We start from the raw sequence: 20,920 nt of genomic DNA, 5'->3' as shown, positions 1-20,920 counted from the left end.
GAGGTACCCACTGAGGCCACTAATGCTTATTAGTGCACTCGGGGTCTTAATGACATACTCTGTTTCAGTGGGGATCATCTTCCATAAATGCAAAAAATAATGAAGAGATATTTCTCCTCTAGAGGGCTGTACAGTACTGACAAAAGGGAAGGGTGGAGCTTAATCAGAACCAGCCAAGGCCTAATAGCTCTATTTCAAGATTGCTTCTAGTTCAAAAGCATCCTGAAATTTTTCACATGAGATGGTTATGTGGGAAAGATGGTACAGACTGTAGAGTTCAGGGAGATTGGCTGTAATCTGTAGCACAAGCACTAGTCTGAAAGAAAACTCAGGCTGTTCAGTTTGGTAATTGGGATTATGTCAGAAGAGATTGGGTCACCCTTGCGCTCCTGGTTTTTGCATCCTCTTCAGAGGGATGACTCCACATAATTGAGTGCTCGCTGAAATAAATCAGTATTGGCACACTGTGAGGACATTTCCAAGGAACGTTACACATACAACTTAAAGAACTCTACAGAGAAATGTAATACCAATCTGTGTAGCTATTTTACATCTTTCCAACTGCAGCTATACACGAGCACATCAGGAACACTGACACTGTGCTTAGAGTTCAGCTGTGGGGTAGAAGAAGTAGTAACAAAGGGAAGTTATGTAAGTAATGCAGGTGTTTTGGGTTTAGTTTTTAAACCTAGCTGGAAATTTCTCCATGAACTGCAGCCCACTTGAACGTCTGTCATCAAATTCTGGTTTTGGGCCAACCAAGGTAAAAGACTACGACCTATGTTAACATTCCAGAGACAGGGAAGACTAGCTTGGCTCCTCACACCAGGACTTCAGTTCAGTCTCACCATGCCTAATGTGTGCTGTTAACAACATTTTAAAGTCAGGCTAAGTTTCTTCTCACTTATTTAAAATGCATTCACTCCTCTTGATAATGTATCCTTCTTGAAAAAAGTGACTGGCGGTCGCTTAGCGAGGGATGTCTACAATAAAGAATGGCATTTGCTACAATAATTTAAATTGCTAGCCAAAAAAAGAAAAAAAAAATCAGATTGTTAAGACTTTTTGATTTTCATTGGGATTTGCATTATGCCCAATAATATGAATGATATTTAATTCAGACAGTACATTTTGGTAGCTTCCTCAAGAAAGCCATATATTCAGACACTTGAATTTCCCATAGCTCTTGTGGCAAATACACATCTCTTGTAGTTTAACAATATTCTTGTTCTTGTTCAAAAATCCTCATTTAGAGGACTGCAACTAGTAGGGATTTTTTAAGTGCTTGGAAACAAATACATTAGAACGAAAAATACCAAACAGTGACACTTGGTGGTTAGTTATGTAACTTGCACATTTCTTGACAGAATACATGAGTTGAAAAATGAATCTCAGCTTTTCTGTCATATTTAGTAGCTTCACTGATACAAGTTGTGGAAGTCTACACTTCTCTGCCATCTTTCAAAAGCTACAGAAGCATCAAGTAAGCCTCTTGATGTCCTATGGGATAACACATTTGAAATTTTCAGATGAGAAAACTAGAAACTAACCAATTACCCAGATTTATGCAGTTAATTATTACAGAATACAAAATGCTGTAAGATTCCTAATGCCTACTGTATTTCTTGGGCCACACATCCCTTCATGTCCCATCACAATTACATCTTTCTTGTATATATACTTCCACTGCCTTTTGAATCAAGTTCGATCTATATTGAAAATTCTTAATATTTTCATTAAAAAGGCATTGGCTATCTGTTTATTCCCAAAATGTGGATTATAACAACTTAGAAGTTGTTATAGTCAAACAAGGATTATTTATCAAATGTAAAAGTAATAGAATATGATTTTTAAATCTTGGTTCTAATGTGAACTGAAAATTTCATCAATACTTTACTCGTCTCACACAGGTACGTGTCTCCTGAATGTACCAGAAACAGAACAGGCTTCCAAAGCTGCAGGTCAGAGGCAATCAGCGATGACAGTCTTGTGATCACTGCTTTACCCCTATGGCTTGTTGTAAAGTAACCAGAGACCTGTGCCAACTGGATTAGTCATACCAATCCACTGTGTACTCCTTCTGGGGCACTTGTGAAAGAGTTGGGGGAACAGCTAACTTCATTATTGCTTTCCAATCTCACCATGACCTGCATTTTACAAGAGCAGCAACTCCCAGAGCAGAGAGTGGTTGAGGTTACCTTACCACTATCTGGCTTACCTCTTATTTCTGTGCAAAACATCTTGAGGAAATAAAAAGAAAGGAAAAGCAAAACAAATCAGAACCAGTGGAAAAAAATATATATAGCCCTGATGACTGAAGTACTACTGGGGTAGCTGTCTAGTTTCAAAGGAGATCCCGCTAAGACCCCACTTTAAAGATGCTCTGCAATACCTTACAGATCAATTATGCCCTGAGGGAAATCTTTCAGTATGTAACTGAACTATCTATTCTGTAAAATACTCTGAAATATTTTGTCTGTTACAGGATTACAGGAGATGAAAAGCATTATAAATGCATTCATTATATATATATATATATATATATATATATAAAAAGTAGGAATTCTGGATATTTTATAATTCTGAAAATTAATGCTTTTATGAGAGTATATTCATCAAGGGAGTTTGTATTTGGGCTTTTCTGAAAGGTGGAAATATCTCCACATGGAATAAGCATCTTTCAAATATTTTCGTATCTGATGGAAATACTATCATCACTTGAGGCCCTTCTTGGAAGTCATTCAGCTATGAGAACACTTACTTTTAATAAAAGACTGTTTAAGCCAGTGGGATTCCTGGAACTCCTGAGCCATTTACGCTCCTCTTCACACTTTTCTTAGCACATCTTAACTCAATGAGTATTTTCTTTGATCCCCACAGACTTCATGGCGGTAAGAAACTGTAAGTCATCTCATTAAAACTATGACAGCTTAGACTGGCATTTGTAGCCTATCTTACAATGAATTAGCTTTGACTGGAGTAATTTCTAGGGTCCTTGATCACAAAATTGCTGGTATAGTTATCTTAGCCCACACAATACAGTGAGTTTGTACACAGGATACAAATGCGTCTACACATATTATACAATAACATCACAATTATTCTGTTATTATTCTAGTAGATTTAGTTTACTATGGTAGTTTCAGAAAAAAAAAAAAAAAAAAAAGCAAGTGCTTTTACAAATATTATTTAAAGTTTGCTGATGATACTAAACTGGGAGGTAGTGTTAACTCTGGAGGGATGAGAGGCCTTGCAGAGCGATCTTGATACCTTGGAGTACTGGAAAATTGTTAATAGCACAAAATTTAACGAGGGTAGATGCTGGGTTCTGCACCTGGGACAGAGCAGTGCCACACACAGGTGCAAACTGGGAGACAAGTGGCTGGAGATCAGCCCTGCAGAGAGGAACCTGGGGGTGCTGGTTCCTGCAGGTTCAGTGGGAGCCAGCAGTGTGCCCTGGCTGCCAGGAGGGCAGAAGTGCAAAGTAGGAATCTATTGCTAATCTCATGCACAAGGCATGGTAGGGTACCCCTATAAGGTTTTTTGTCTTTTATTAGATAAAGAAGAGAAGGGGAAAGGAGCTGAATAGACAGAGAGGCTGCTTGGGCTTGATTTGAAGCCATTGTGAAGTTCCTTACTCAGTATTTATAAGATTCACAGACTCTGCAGAAATGTGGGTTCTTTTCAAACCATGTATGTTAGTGTGTCTGGCCACTCCACTGTCTCTAAAGTCTCCTGGGGAAAGGAAATTCACTTTGCAGGGTCGAGAAGGCAAGACAGACTATACTAGAACTATCCTACCTGATCACTCCTTAAAGAAATAGAAAAGATGAGTGCAGTGAATGACAGATTATCTCTGCACTAGTGTTCCGTAATTCCAACTCAAGGGGGATGGCTAGAGATAATATAGAAATAATGACACAAAAAAAAAAAAAAAAAAAAAAAAAAGTTCTGAAATCCCAGTAAGTTCCATAATAAGCTATACTAGAAACAAAGTAGGTTGGGGCTGTAAAACTAACAAAATACATTTGTACAAAATAAAGTGACCAGAGCTTTGTAATTGTACCTTTTGGCTTCATACAGCAGGAAAAAAATGGTTAACATCTTTAAGAACTGATCTACACAATCTACCTCAGTAATCTCAGAAATATATCTCAGAATCAGGAATTATTACGAACAGTGACTTTTGGGGATAAAGTATTTACATTTCTGTGACATCATTTCTTCTCCACAGGACCTCACTGCCTCACCGCAGCCTTTCTTCCTAACATGCTCTCTGCCTGCCTCAGTTGTTTTCTTAACATTTGTCAATCTCCTATCTGTCCTTTTCTATTTTAGGCTTTTTGTTTACATTCTCACAGATATCTGCACTTCTATTTTGGTACTCTTATCTTTTTTTTTTCAGTGGACAAGGTCACACGTGAAAAGGGGCTTTGGCAATTCTGGTATTAGCTCGCTGACGTGAATTGACATCACGGAACTGTTTGCACTGTCATGGTAGCAGCTCCTGGCTAGGCGAGCTCATACATATTAAATTTCTTGGATGCAATTTCAGTTTGAGCTAGTAACAAGATAATCAGTCCTAGGACATGAAATATGACATAACTTGTCAGAAACAAATCCACATTCGCTTTCTCAAATCCTGTTTCCACAGGAACATTGAAAAGGCAGTACAGTGTTGTGACTTCATTTGGCTAAGGAGTATTTGGCAGGTGAGCTTACGTCCCAACAAGACCATTTGGTTTGTAGATTCTGATCATTAAATATCCTTGCTTGTAATTAAAACTGTGCATCAGCTACCTCCAGTTTTCACCACATCTTTTTCCAGGACTGTTCTGTGAGTGAGCTCATGAGCTTTTTTTTTTTTTTTTTTTTTTTGAGGATTGGGGGGTAAAAAATGAAAATAATTTCCAGAAAAAAAGTAATCCCTTTAGACTGATTGTGTGCCAGGGTACTGGTGTCTTGCACACAGAAACTAATTGTGGTAATATCTCTCATCTCTCTAAAGAGAAAATAATTTTCAAAACTGTATGTTCCCTGGCACCTATTATATACCATTATCTTATTATTCAAAAGCATATCATCAGTATACAAGATTAGCTGAGTGAAATCATAATATCTGGTTCATTTCCATTATTTTTCAGTTGAAAGTTAACAGGTCAGTTATTAAAGATCATTGTTTCCCTAACATCTATACAATGGTATAAAAAAATCACTAAAATATAAAAGTGTTTGAATACAGAGTAGTATTCTCTAGTTGAAGAAGAAAGGTCTGTGTTGAAAAATAGAAACACTACACTAAAATGTCACAGCTATCAAGTGCTATTAAATGCCATGGAAATGTCCAAAACACAGTTGTTGATATTCACTCTATCATTTACACACCGAATACAAGTTTGCATGCATATAAAAAACAAGCTAAAATTTCCTATCACTTTTATACCAATGTCATTTTACTTTTTTACTTTGAAAATAAACTTCAATCTGCCTAAGAATCTTGAACACATTTTATTCAGATTTCTAAGATTCTGTGTTCCAGAATGAAAGCCAACTCCTAACGCAGGTGGACTGAGCCTCCTTTTAGCAGGTTGCTCATTCTAAGCAGTGCCAGACAGGTTACAACTATTTTAATCGGCATTTTCAACAAAACTACATTTTGTGCTTGGATCATTCTTTAAGATAAAAGTTTTAATAGTCTGGTTTTACTAGCCATTCACTTACATTTCCATTTAAAGAGATTTCTCTCCTGATTTCCTGATGCAATTCACTGACAGCTGGTCTGATATGCTTTGCTCTTTCTTAGGAACATGTTAGTAGCAGCTCTGATAACCTACATCTCCATTTTAGCAGAACACTGTAAAGCCTGCCTACGGGTTGTGTATCCAGCAGTCAGTCTTCACTACTCTTCTTTCCCAGGATGGAATTAGGTTGGAGCTGGGACACACTGAGAATTCGTAATGCAAAGCTCCATCTCAGTCCTAAACCCCTTGGTTTGTGTCAGATAAGTCATTATATAAGCCCTACTCCAAAACACCGCCAGGAAGAGTTATTTCACATCTTTATATGTCTTGATCCTGATTTTTGGTTAGGTAGACATTTGGGAAACAGAATAAGAAACTTTATGTGGAAAACTGGGAATTAATAACGCAGTAATACAAGTGGTTGGTGTGAACAGACCTGTTGCCTTTGATGGGACTATTTGACTACGTGAACTGTAATGGTAACTGAGCACTAATAGCTTGAGTGACAGTTGGCTTTCATTCTGGAACACAGAATCTTAGAAATCTGAATAAAATGTGTTCAAGATTCTTAGGCAGATTGAAGAATGAAAACAAAATCCTATTTATGCAAACAGTGCAGAATTTAGCATCCAGTTTCCAAGACTAGTCTGCCTGTTGTGTAAGGGCATCAGTGACTGCAAAAGAGACATAGCTCTATGCATACAATCCCTGGCAAGTAAAAGGGAATCTGGGTTCATTTCATAGAAAGTCTACAATCTTTTTGCTATTATTTCGTTAGGGGCAGTTTCAACTCTGTATTAAAATAATTCTGATCATATTTTGAGTTAGTACTAATCAAATGCTTGAGTAACCTAGCTAAAATAATTTCATGTGTTCAAACGGATTTTCTAGTGGATAAACATTCCTGTCTAAAAACCAGAGTCCCTGGCAGGAATAACTGACATCCTCGTTAGCAGCCTTTATGGATCTAACAAGTTGAGCAGAGTAGCTGGGAAAAGGGTGGAGAGAATGAGCTATGTTCAGGTATTTGGGGTGTCCTTTGGGGTGAAGCATTTTAGTAGAACAGCCCGAGAAGGATGCCGTTACTTACCCCATGTCAGTTCTCTGGGTAAGGGAACGTCTCCAGCTTCTGCCTGTCAGTCTGGCACCTTTAGTAAGTAATTAAATCACACTGTAGATGTATATGCATACTTAGATAAATAATAAATGACAGCTATCACACTGTCATGAGAGCATGCATGCATACCCAGGGCAGGAAATCACATACAGCATTTCATTTGTTGCCGATCTCTCTCTAACAAAGTGAGGAAGATGCCCTAGGGACTGGTGACTAACAAGGAGCATTGTTTATGCTACAAATCCCATCCGGTTATTAGTCTTTGAAAAGAGCTGTGTTTAGCTTATCAGTGCTCCAGCAGGAATGCCAGGGGCATTACTTTTGTTCTGAGTGTATTTCTATTCCAATATTACCGACTCCCACTCCACTCCTCCAGAAGAAGTTATGTGTTACCTGAGGGCTGAAAATTCGACATGTGCTCCAGTGCCATGCTGTTAGGATCAGAGTGGTTAGCACTGCACAAAACCAAGGCCTCCTTATTAATTTTGCTGCATTAAACTGCAGAATATCTTTACAGAAATCAAGCCTTTCTAGAGGACTACAGAGTGCAACAAAGAATAAATACTTCATGAGGTATACATGCCCGTAAATTAAAATTATTTTAACAAGTAAGATCTTTTGCTTAAATTCTACACTTTGCTTGCTTTATTGGACAATACTGTGTTACACAATCTAACTTGGCACTTATGTAATACCAAAGTATCACAAGTGTCTGGCAAGTTTTAAGCCCATTTCACAACAGGACTTCAGTTAATCACTTGTCTACACAACTGATAGGCTGCTATTTTATCAGGTGGTCAAAATACCTGTAGATGCCCTTGATCAAGTTAATATTTAAAAAATAGTAACGCGCTATTTTTATTACATTCAGGTACCTTTTGATTATGTTAAACATCTTCCGGGAGGAAGAAGATATATTTAGGTGTTTTAGAAAGGGAAGGCTGTTTTCTGTGTTGTTTTTTTCTTCCCCCCAGGAGACCTCTGTTTTTGTTTTTATTTTTTGTTAGCAGACTTGCTTTATTTGGGGGAAAAAAAAAAAACAAATAACAACATATTTCTTTCATAACCATAATTTAGAAAACTTGACAGACCCTTGCCATCGGGCAACACAGTTAATAATTGACAAAGACGTACAGCGGGCCTTCATGAATGATTCCACACCATAACACTGACAGCTGGTGTAACTTACTCAGCTCCTCGCAAACAGTTCTGCAAAGAGGAATGGTAAGTTGAACTTTGCGTAGGTTTTCTCAACCAGAGTAGGATGTGATCATTAGAATGATTGTAAATAAATATTTTTATATGTGATTATTTATTTTTATTTATTATGATTGTATATTGGTATATTATTTATCTATATATATAAGTATTTATTTATATTTTTAATCATTAGATTACTTTTGGAAAATTTACACAAGTCAGTTCTTCTCTTTAAAATATGTCCTATTCTTATTGTGATTTGATTTAATATTCATTGTCAAATAATGAGCTGTCCAGTGTATCCTTGTGGGTCATCTTAATTGTGATGTAGATCTCTTTTACTCCTCACTAATGGCAGATTCTCATGAAAAAATTAATAAATTGTTGTTAGCACTTGAATCTGCCAAGTGCTTTTTAAACTTTCATTTCTTTTCCTCAATCATGCTGACTCATCACTGATGCTTTAAAACCAAACTTCCTAGTGGTAAAACTGGAGGATGTAGTGAGCTGAGCTGTGTTGCAGAAGTAAAGGTTTACACCTAGGAGCCTCTGGCTTCACAATCAATTATATGATTACTACTTCATGCTTTTCTTTTGCACACATGTATTAAAAAGTTATCAAATCTAGTGATGATATTTTCATACAATAGGCTTGATTTTGCAGAATTCTGCTAGAATTATTTTCTGAACTGCTCAGCTTTTATTTTAAGACAAAAGATGCATCCAGTTTTGAAAAGATCTCTCTCTCTTTTTTTTTTTTTTTCTCTGAAAAATCTGATTCCATGACAGCAGGAACTTCTGGGTTTGACGAGCTTCAAAACCTAGCCTCTAACCAGGTACCTACATGGAGAGTTCCCTTGCAACTCTGACACCAAAAGCAAAACCACCTGTGGTGCTCATTGAGAAAAAAATAAACATGAGGACCCAATTGTAGCAAAAATTAAAATTGTATTTAGAAATAAACATGGAAACTCTCTGTGGTCTTCACTAGCAGATTTAAAATTTGACATGAAACTCTGTACACCATCAATCAGAGTAAACCCTATCGGTATGGCAATATCCAAGCCTGGGATTTTCCAAGGTGAGATAGGCACAAATATCCAGTACAAGGCTATGGAGCAGTAACTTAATGAACACTTTCAAAGTTTTTAGACTCAAGTGTCAACAGGAATGACAATTTTAATTGTGTTCTTTCTAGATTACATGTAGAACTACTGCATGAGAGGAAGATCCTCAGAAGTCTGGTATTTTGGGCACAGTCACACTAAATATTTTGTTTTGTTATGACTTTAGCACCATCAAAAACTAACAGGCACAAGCCACAAAATGCTAAGCGCCATAATCACTACTTTAATCTCTCATTCAGTCTGCTAGTTCAAACGTTCAAAGGCTGCCTCAAGACTTTGGAAGGGGGAAATTTATCCTGGCAGACTTACATCTATGTCAGGTTATCATCTGTCCTTCTATCAAATCCAGCTGGTCACTATCCTTATAACCAACGTTAAACCAACTCAAACATCATCTTGAGTGGTTGGACTAAATAAATCAAAAATTTGATTATGTGCACATAATCTATTAAAATAAATGAAAGATCTAGCATGTTTTTCCTAGCCTATCTGAACTCAGGAAAAAACTAAGCCACTGATATCTTTGCTGAAGGTGAATGCAAGTCCCATTTTCCCCAATATGCTCTATTAATGTAAGAATGGCTACACAAAATCAAACCAGGGCTGTCTAGCCCTCTCTGCTGCACTGGATGCCTACAGAAAAATAAAGAAACAGGTAATTATGTGAAGCTTCTCCAGAATACTCTTTCATTCTCTGGCGGTTTATGGTTCATTAACTTCTTCAGTCAGAGGTACTACCTTTGCATTTAATAGCACTTGATATCCAGTACCTACTGAATTCAGAAATTTAGAGCATCCGTAACAAGAACATCCACTGCTTAATTGTCTGTGTAAAGAATTACCTATTTCCTTTCCCCAAATCTATGACCTGTTGGTCATATTGTGAGAGCTGGACAAGTTTCCCACCTTGCTTCATTCAGTAAAGGAGCGATTCCAAGATAAAAAATGCTGCTTCACGGTAGTGAATTTCCATGATTTTTTTCTTCATCTATACATGCACATATCCCTCACCTGGTGTCACTATCACAGTATCGTTGCCTGGTTCCTTCCTGTAATTCATAAAGTCCTAACTCAGATGCATCGAGCACAGAGCTTCTCAACAGCAACTCACACTTGGCAGCTGAGTTTCCAGCCCTGGTGCTGTACAGCAACACAGCAGCAGTCAATTTTCCCATCTTCTGAACAGCACAGACTCTGTTTCTGCAGATTTGCTCATGTAAGTCAGCAGAAGATGAGTCATCTGGAAAAAAGTTATAATCATTTGTCCCCTAGGAATCGTATAGTAAGTTAATTATTGTACAACACATTCTGATACAAAATACACAAGCAGTTTCAACTTGTTGAGGTTGCAGAGAGCGAGAGCTTCTCACAATTTCCATCAGTTACGGTCTGGGAATGCTGGGTTTCCCTTGACTCAGTATCTGTTACATAATCAGAAACACATTTGGTTTGCTTTGTTGTGAGGCAAAGCTGAAGAAATGTATGTCTTATTACTTTGCAAAAATAAAGAGCCGATACCTAATCAGTTTATGTAATATATGCCGATGTGTAAACATCAGTAATACAGTTATAAACACACCAGTTGAGCACTCCGGGCAGTTCCTCAGCTGATGCTAACTATTACACTTTTCTATCAGTCAAAATCATTCACTTCTGAATCTGCAAACAGCCCATCAGCTTTGCACTTGAAGGCAAAACACAGGGCTGCTAAGTGCTGTATGAATTTTAGGAAGCATTATGTCAAAGCATGTTTGCCCAGAGGTCATTTGTCATCGCAGGGGACTCGAGTCTGTCTGATCTCCATTAGGTTTTAGTTTGCCATGGTCAGTAACCCCAGCTTTGTCGGGTTATTGTGTGGCTGCCACGTTAGCAGGGAATGAAGAGAGCATCTTACTAGTGCACAGAAGGGAAAATCTGAACACAGCGTAAACACATTCAGCGTCTGAACTTTCTGCTGGGTCTCAGAACCATTTATAAACTGTAAGGAAGAAATAATTCCCATCAGTTACAACTTGTTAGTTTAAAACCTTCAGTTCTTTCTGTTTACAGATCCTCATTTTAGGAAGGAAAGACCAGTATTAAAGGTGCTGATTTGAAATCACTAATTCAGTGAACTCATCATTTTAGGCATGGCTATGACAGGAGACCTAGTTTCACACTCATTTATTTGGAAGACCTGCAAGACAACCTCTTTCTTTCTTGGAATTATTAATTAGAAGAAAATAATTAATTTTTAAAAAATCTTTGTTGTTAGATGATTTTACATCTTCACAGTCACTTTGTGTCTTCCAGCATTTGACATGCAAAATCGAGAATCTATTCAATTTTCCCTTTATAAAAACTTCCATAAACAGGTCAATTGTTTGGAATTGTATTCACTGATCTGTCACGGAGGCAGGTGCCAATCAGCTATTTGAGAAACAACGAAGCAATCCCAATCGGGCAACACGGGACAGCAAACATGCAGTGATACTGTAATCTCCAAGTGTAGCATCATCACATCTGAATGCCTTATTTAGGTCATGGGAAAATAATACCCACTCCATATACAGCCGGACTTCTGCGGTCATTAAGAAACACATGGAGTTCATAACTTCTTGATCAAAATGCAAAATGAAACTGTAATTGATGCTTTCTCTTGTTGGACCTCCCTAGATATGCCTAGGCAGTGGAGGACAGCCACTATTAATAGCCTTTAAGATGGTGCCTTAAAGTAGAGGACCTTCCTGGGAAGCTCCCTCCCAATTTCAGAAGAACTCCTCTGCTTCTGGGACTGATAGAAACATTGGAATAGCTTCATCTCTGGAAAGGACACTAGCCACGTTGTTATTACATTTTCTTCAAAGACCGATCTCATTGTGGTTAGGGCCATCGAACATATGGTCAAGTATAAGGTTCTCTGTGATGTGCTAAGACAATATAGGCAGGCCCCTTATCCATTATGGACGAGCTAATGCATCATAATAACAGTAGCAAAAACTTCAGCTGTGGTGAGGAATCAATATTAAGTAAGAATGGCTATTTTACCTCTCACTGTATCAAACAATCCTGGCAAAGATGAGTATACTGCCAAATAATTTTTATTGCCTTCAGATAATGACTTAGGAGCAAAATTTAGAAGACCTGCACACATCCTTCAACCTTTCCCCTACAGGTGGAGAGTACTCCAGGAATATTATAACAAAAAGGAATATTATAATACAAATATGCCCACTTTGAATTTCAAAATGCCTCTTTAGCACTTCAGAAGCTTACAAAGCTCTTATCTTTCTGCTGTAGAAACAAATCTCAGTATTATTCTTAATTATAGACTGGTGCTTTCCGTAGGATTACAGAAATAATGTCTTTCTGCCTAACTTTCCTTATCTGCTGAGGTAACTATTAGTTATGCATGACATCTATATTTATTTAGCCTCTGTGACTCTCTGCTATTCATGGGAGATGGTTAATGAACCGAGCATGTCAATCAAAACACTAATTTACTGAAGACTCTGCACTACTTCTCTTCCAGGAATCACTCCAAATCTGGCAGCCCAGGAACCACAGAGACTTCAGCTGCCCCATCTGTCTCCAAACAGCTACTCTCCCAGTAGAAACCAACTGTGGACATTTATTCTGTGGTAAGTTTTCTGCATTGACAGCACGCTTCCTACAGAGATCTCAGGTTCTATGTAGGAACCAGTCCAAGCCCTTCTCCCTAGAATTAAAGTCAGTTCTCTCACTAGAAGCAAGAGAATCCCATCTTTGTGTCGCCAAAAAAATCAGTAACAGTATTTTTATCTGTTCATTGCCTTTATGACAAGGCATTGCCTTTATGACTTTTGAAAAGCAAAATGCAGGAAGTCACAAGACAAGAGGTAACAGATGATTTTGCAGTATTCTGTTAAATTACAACACATCTCATGGAATGCTTAAAAGGTCCAGAAAACCACGCAATTTTTATTCAACTATGCAAAAACCCTAAGCTATAAAAATCATCAATTTAATAGTCATACAGTTCGTGACTGTAAAAGTTCAAGCTACAACAAATGTGAGGTCTTCTCTTTGAGCATGAACTCACTTCTGGGAAGACAGCTCGTTGTTTTATATATCAATATTCAACAGCATAAAAAAAAAAAAAAAAAAACAAAAACAAACAAGTATCCCATAAAATTGATTCAAATTTTATTTACATTGGTAAAATCATGTGTAAAAGATACCAGGCTTAGGTCTGATTCTGTTCCACAGGCTTGCTTCCCCTGTGAAACAATTGCCCTAAACTAAAGCTGAAATGATTTAGAGCTATAAGGCACTATTATCTTGCTTTATAGCCCTGTAAAAGCTTTCTTAAATAAAAATTAAAAAAAAAAAAAAAAAGTGGATGTTACGTACTAAACCATTAAAAAAGTGCATTTCTAGTCATGTATAGACCTTTTAATCCGTTTAACTCTTTTTAAAGAAAATCCATGTGGTCATACATGGAAAAAATATTCAGACATTTCATCATGATGTGTGCTCAGTAACTGTTTATGCCAGTTGAGGACCTGTCTTAACAGAAAAGGAGACACCGCCTGGATAAGCGGTGTGAGGGTCCTTCTGCTGAGGCTGCCTGTCGTGTGGCCTCCTGTCCTCAGCCAGTGCAGCTATCGTTGCTGGATAGTCTCAAGTAAAACCATAATTCAGTGGATAAATGTGTCTGCTAAGTGACTTCTTTGAGGCTGCTAAGCCATATGGTTAGGATTACAAAATTTAAATAATTTTTCGAAGGAAGACAAGGACGAAGCACAGAGTAGTGGAGGGAGCTATATTCATAACTGCATTTATAGAGGGAATTTCAGGATTTTTAAGGCCCACATTCTGCACCACTGGAGTCAGTGTGAGCTTTGCACCTGCTCTGAAAGGCTGCAGGATAAGGCCACCAGCATACTTGGCCTGAACTTCACAGCTTTGCTCACACCTCTGACATACATCCTCTGGTGAATTTACAGGCAAAGTTTACAACCTCACTGCCCCAGCTGCTTATCAGGTTCCTGGCTGAATGCTGTCATCACCGCTGCACGAGTGGCAGAAAAGAACTGGAGTTTATGATCTGATGAGGTTGAAACTGCCAGTGAAGGTGCTTCAGTGCTCCTGTGCTGCACATCAGTCATCTCTGGCAGAGGGTCGTGCAGGCAGCTGGCAGTAATACCTGATACTGCAGCACAAGGTACATCAAAAGACACTGGTCAGAACCATAAAGCTCCTTCCTACATTTTACGGAGAGCTTAAAGCAAGTGTAAGTTATATTTACAAGCCATTTTAACTTTTTTTCACCAAGTAAGAGTGTTATAAAAAGAGTTAAGTGTAAATGAGAACAAGGCACTGTGTTTTATATTGAAAAGCATTCACCCAAACCAGCCCCTCATCAGCACTGCCACTCTGTCCTCTGAAACCGCATCAAATCAATGGATCAGCAACAGCTACGGACTCCTTGTCTACCACAAGCAACACCATTTAATACTTCAGCCTCTTTTAAGTTTTTATTACCACTCACTGTTTTATACCATACAGGAAAAGGATGCTTTGAATAAAACTCACTCCAGAACAAACAGTAAGCATATGGCCTCAAAACATGTTTCAAATAATATCACGTAAGTTATAGTTTCGAGTACCGAGATAGACATAACAACAAAAGCCATTAACTTTCCACTTTCTCTGGCCTGAGTAGCATTCCCTTTCCTACCTCTGAATATGACATAATGATTTGGGCTTCATATTTGTTTTGAGATCTGCGGAGAAGTACAAGTTTGGTATATATTGTTATCATTAACTGCATCTATTTGGTTAGGCTTTACATTCCCCAAGTACATCTTCATATACACTCTACAGCATAGAATCCAGTGCGATGCATTATCCGGGTTATGACTATGTTTATATAGTAGAAGCGTAACATGTCTGTTTTTCATGTCTTAAACCAATAAAACTTTACATTGGGCTTATCAGAACCATTCTACGTAGATCTAAGCCTGTTGTGACTGAAATCAGTAACAAAACTTCTCTTGTTGCCCTGCAAAACAGAGCTGAGCACTCTTAATAAATTCCACTCTGGTAAAAGTTTTATTTAAAAAATGTGGTCAACCCAGAGCTTTTAAAGAAGATTAATGTGGACTTATAAAAAATGTCTGATTTTATTATTAGTAGTAATTCATACAGTTTGTCCTGAAGTTTTCCTTTTCAGCTTCAGTTTGAACCATATGTTCAGGAAGTTCAACTGAAAAACGATCCTTGAGCAATATTATTTTTTTCTAATTAACAATAACCACAGAGGTATTTTAGAAAAACCTATGGACTCCCTCAGAAGATTGTGTAGCAGGCTAGATTAAAACAGGATTTTGTCTATTTTATGAAAAAGGCACTGAAGCACAAATAGGTCAACTTCATAGGAGTCTTTCTTTCCTGTTCTACTAAACAAAGGATTCTGCATGTAGAACATTTTAATTTCCACAGGGTTATTTTTTAAAGCCCTTGATGAACTATGGGATCCAGTAGTACCCCATTGTCATCACTGGGACATTGCTGCGTGGATCATGATACAGAATCTGAACCTAGAGGGTCAAAGCTGCTCCTGAAGTCAGGCATGATGTCTGTCAAATGTAAAAGTTCAAGCAAGAGCTTGAAGTTGGCTGCCAGACTGAGTTTATACATCCCACATGAGGATTTAGATATAAACACAGACATGTGCCCAGCTAACTGTTCCATATATGCAAACAAAATAGAAGAGTTAGAAAGAAAAATCCTGCACTCAAATGAAAACAAAATTAAAACGTACAAGTCAGAGCAAGGTTCATAAAAATATCTTTGGGCCAAATTTATCATCCCTAATATAAGGATGTCCTATAAAGGAAGTAACTGATAGTATCATGAACACTTTTTATACTTGACTTCAGACACATTTCTCCTCTAATATTCCTCTTTTCAGCAACAATGGACAAAAAAAGTCTGGGTGCAGAAAACTATTGCACTGAGGGCTCCTGAAGACTTATTGTCTTAACTTAAACTACTTGCTGGTTGTTTTTAGAAGACCATTGTTCAATTCAATAAAACAATTCCATCAAAATGGCAATGCAGTGTTCTGCTGTTGCTTTCACTGCGGTCCTTGTCAAAGTTGATCAGTTTACATGTTAAAAGATTTTTTTCCTGACCTGTCATGCTGCACACTGCACCCGGGAGCTGAAAGTCAAGCTGTGCTGCTTCTGATTAGATGCAATTTATGTTTTGCTGGTTTTGCTGTTAGTACCAGCGCTGACATTCATGTAAGTCAACCACTGCTGTCAGTTATATGCACACTCTAAGCTGAGTGTCCTCAGACTCTGCCCTCCTCCACACCTGAGACTTCAGCACTAAGAAAATGATAGTGCATTTGGAAATTAGTTAGCAGTTGTCTAGGCAAGACAAATCAAAAAGAATGCAGCAACTCACTCTTCTAGAGCTATGCAGTTCCAGAGGGGTAATACAGTTGAAATACAGTAATTAAAAAAAAAAAAAAGGCAAAAAGACAAAATAGTCCCAAATATGATACTTCATCACCAAGACCTGTATTGTGCCAGGAGATGTCTGCAAGACCAAGCTGTCCCTTGGCTGTGCGTTGGTTTATTCACGATAACAGGCCCTCAGAGCCCCTGAACGCTTTACTGAGCTGGAGGAAGTCTATCTATCCACTGGAATTAACCTATCAAAGTCTCTGTTAATGGGAGGCCCCATGGAAGTGGATACATCAGTGCAGGAGACCTAAGACTCCATTTTCACACGGCCAGTTTGCCAAGTAAAACCACATATTAAACTGAAAGCAAAGAATTACATTCGTTTTTGCAGCCAGTTGCAGAAAGAGGGTTTATTATTTCTGATAACATCTTTGTAAACATGAGATATCCTCAAATATGCTTCATGTGTCTTAACACTTTATTATTTTTTTTTTTATAGGCTCCTGTCTAATCACGTACTGGAAACACAGTCCCTGGTTAGGAGCAATAACCTGCCCTCTCTGCAGACAAAAGGTAAGACATCTCCCTTGTACGTATCTGCATAATGATAAATACAAAATGACTGTCTTGAGCTCTTAGGATCAACTTTATTTACCCTCTATTTTTCCACTGCATTTCAAAACCCACTTACAATTGAATGACCCTGCAGCCATTCGCATTTATCATTTGACACGTCTTATCAGGCAACTCTGTGAAATATTAAACAGGCTTCTGGCATTTTCCTTTTGTACAGTTTATTGAGTCTCTTCTTAGATAACATTCCGAAAAAAAGCAATAAGGGACTTCCTCATCTCATCTGACCCCTTCCAAAATCTGCCTGCTGTACTGGTAGGCCGGATGCAGGTTACAAAAGGAGAAGGTTCTTGCTGTTGTGGAACTGATGGAACTGGACAAAGGTCAATTTGCTAGGAAGAGACTGTGGACAGACGTACTACAGAACACTAGCCTTTACACTGAAGATTCAAATACACTGTGCTAATACCTATCTGCTTTTCTCATGAAGGTGGTTCTTCTGGATAACATCTCTAGTGAAAAGCAACAGGATAAGCCAAGTAAACAAGTTGTACATGACATTAGAGCTTACAACAAGCGTTTCTCAGGGCAAACTCGACCGGTAAGTATTTATAAATCTACATTTACCTACTTAGTACTGCATAACACACAGGATTGAAAGAGACCCAACAGTGAAAACTAGTTTGTATGTGTATGAATTATCTTTTTATGCACTTATTGGTGGTATCAGAGGGGAAGTCTTACCAGTCACTGCTGGGTTCAGCATCTGCTACTAAGCACCTACATCTAGGTGCTTCTCAGAGTTCCTAGCTCAGAAGAATCATTCTGCAGTCATCCTGGCAGGGAGGAGAAGACAGTGTGAGACGAAACACAGTAAGCAAAGCAGAATTGGAGATGGTCAGCCTGGAACTTTCAGATTTGAACTTCAGGATTTTAAGTTGCATATAAGTTTTTTGTTCCAAATGAGATTCCAGCTTAGAAAGCAGCTGTTTTTTTCTCTAGATATTGCCAAATTCAAGCAGAGTACACTGGCTCTGTACTTCATTAAAGCTGGAATCCCATCTGGTGCAGAGACGTGACAGGTAGTGGAAATGATACGAAAGATGAAGGCACACACGAGGCCCATTCTTGACAGCATGTAGAATATCACCAAAGCAAATCCTCCTCTCCTGTCACATCCTGGTAGGGGGCCCAAACAGGACTGTGGAGTCTGCTTTAATCTGTGGACTATAAACTAAGTGCTGTGGATGAGAATGTTATTTTTCAACGCAACAAACTAGTATTAATGAAGAGGAATAAGTAGGTCCTATGGTTTCTGTCCATACTAAAGTGAGACCTAAGATCTCATTTTCAAGTATTAATAGCCACAGTTGAAGCTAGATTTTAAAGAGAGGCATATGCTCATTGCAGCCAGTAAGGCCTAGTTTCCAAAAGGACTCAGTGTCAAGCATAATACTTTCTTTGCAAAGTGCTGGGGGAGTGAGGACTCCTTTTAGAAAGAAGTGTGCTTGTAGGTAGTACAAAACCATTGACCTCTGTAGGCAGACGTGGACAGCAGAGAAAGTTTTTGCATTCAGGAGATTTGAATCTAAAAGTGCTTAAAGACCCATTTTTTAACTCAGACTCAGAAAGAACCGCACAAATCAAACCGCAGCATAATATAACCCATCTGCATATTTAGTTTTCAGATTACCTTTACGACATGCCGTTATTCCTGACTCTTGCCTGGCGAGGAATCTTTACCTGGGGTGGTCTCGTATGGATTTTTTTCATAAGAGTTGTTGTTTGCTCCTTCGGAACAATCATATGCTTATCGTCTCCTTTTGACACGATGCCCGGGCCTCTCTGTAGAACACTTGGAACAGCTGATGACATGGTAGTTGTTTCCCTTCTTTTAATTTGTATGATAAACATTTGTCAGCAAATTGCATCAAACGGGGTAAATATGGCAAGATCTGCAGCTCAGAGCATGCTGTCAGAATCCTGAGCGACTCAAACTTTGATTCCTTGGTCAAACTCCATCAAACAGTGACAGACTTCTCCTTCATTTGGGTCAGCATGTGATGGATTTGTCATTCTGCTGCAGACAAAGGCTGAAGCAGGACTCCGTGATATTTGGCGTGGCCAAATGATTTGACGTGCAAGTGCTTAGAAGGCTAGTTTTACATGCCACTGTATATTTGCTAGGCTCTTTCATGCTTCACTTTTCTACAACTTATCCTCATATAAAGTGCCTGAAATGAAACTGCTTAAGGCTGTGAACAAAACCTAAAATTAAAATGCCAATCAAATTGCAGTTGAAGATTTTTAGAACTCTTAAGCTTTGACATTTTACATCTTGGCTCTATTTGAATAAAACTTTGAGAACTTAGCAAACTCTGCAATTTGCTAGGTTTCATATAACAAAAGTAATGTTTGGTAATACCTCTACGAAATCGTGTACTGGTACTTTGTGCTATCACAGCTGATTACACGTCCATTGGAATACAGATTTTTTACGCTCCACAGTGACTACAGTCCAATTCTAAAGTTGGATAATATGGCTTGGAATAAAAAAGCAACTGCAAAGTAGAAGTATTACAAGGGGAGAACAGCATTAAAAGGATCATGCAAGAAATGTGAACAAATCTTGGTGTAAGTCTTCCGTATAAGCCTAAGCAAGGTACACAGCTTTGTTGGAATCTGTGCACCTAAGCTTTAACAAAGTCAGCATAAACGTTTGCTTCCTTTGTAGGCTTCATACACTCCTTGTGATTTCCTTGTAAGCCATGGTACTGGTTCAGCCAGGCAGATCAAGACTAAGTTTATGATGATGATAATAAAGTTTATAGAAAGTCTGCTAAAGTTGGTGGGAGTGGGGGTGGTTGTGTTGAGCTGTGAAGAGTTAAAAATGCTGGTACAGTACCAGACAATCCTACACGTCTCTCCCTATATAATCTGTACATTTGCTATGTATTTGGAGTCAGTGAACTTATTTTTACATATGACTTGTATATTAAAATTGTTATATTAAAATATATGAATATTTATTGTTCACAATACACTGGTCTCCAACTGTTTTTTTCTTTCTACACATTTTCAATTGACATCTTTTATTGTAGCCTTGAATTGTATGTTATGATACACCAGTATGTTAAAGTTATTTTCTTGCTTGTTATACTCTTTTTGTTATGATGTTTTCTCATTTTATTCCCATCAACTTTCATTGTCTTTAATTATGTCCCTGAACTTGTAAAGCTGTTTCTCTTAACAATGGGTACTTTGGAAATGGCAACAATTGCTTTTCCATGAACTACAAGGCAGGAAGTGCATTGTTTCTTTAAAAAAATTACCAGATGTTTTTGAGTGCTGACTACTAACATAAAAACCCCAGAAACTATTATTTTCCAAGTTCTCTAAGTGTAATTTTGTTATTGTGTAACTTCTGTTTGCATTTAACTGGGAATTACAGCCTATGCCAATACAAAAGAATGGAACTTCTATCAAGCTAAGTGTATAAAGATGGAGTCCATTTTTATGGATACTGATGCATGGAGAGGGACTGACTGTAGGTTGTTTCTCTTGTATAATAAAGGCTCACCAAGAGGGTCACAGATTACAGTCTAAAGAAAAGAAGGGTTCTCATTAGTGACCTATAACACACTTACAGTTGATTTGAGTATGTTCTGTTCTGCTACCCCTCACTTCTTAGTCCTTTAGGGGACTCCTTAGGGCCTCTGTTTT

The 20,920-nt window shown here is 38.0% G+C and overlaps 1 protein-coding gene across 1 annotated transcript; it reads left to right on the top strand.

The window, feature by feature from the left end:
- The first annotated feature begins 7,742 nt into the window (after nucleotides 1-7,742).
- On the top strand, nucleotides 7,743-20,576 carry LOC311440986 (E3 ubiquitin-protein ligase RNF170-like). Its single transcript, XM_084528583.1, has 5 exons — nucleotides 7,743-8,082; nucleotides 12,697-12,805; nucleotides 17,124-17,197; nucleotides 17,688-17,798; nucleotides 18,879-20,576. The coding sequence occupies exons 1-5, from the start codon at nucleotides 8,008-8,010 to the stop codon at nucleotides 19,182-19,184; spliced, it is 675 nt and encodes a 224-aa protein (XP_084384709.1). The 5' UTR covers nucleotides 7,743-8,007; the 3' UTR covers nucleotides 19,185-20,576.
- Nucleotides 20,577-20,920: the final 344 nt, after the last annotated feature.

Source organism: Aythya ferina (genome assembly GCF_964211825.1).
Source record: "Aythya ferina genome assembly, chromosome: 8".
Classification (NCBI taxonomy): domain Eukaryota; kingdom Metazoa; phylum Chordata; class Aves; order Anseriformes; family Anatidae; genus Aythya; species Aythya ferina.
Note: the sequence above shows the minus strand (reverse complement) of the source record. Positions and strands in the feature narration are given on the sequence as shown.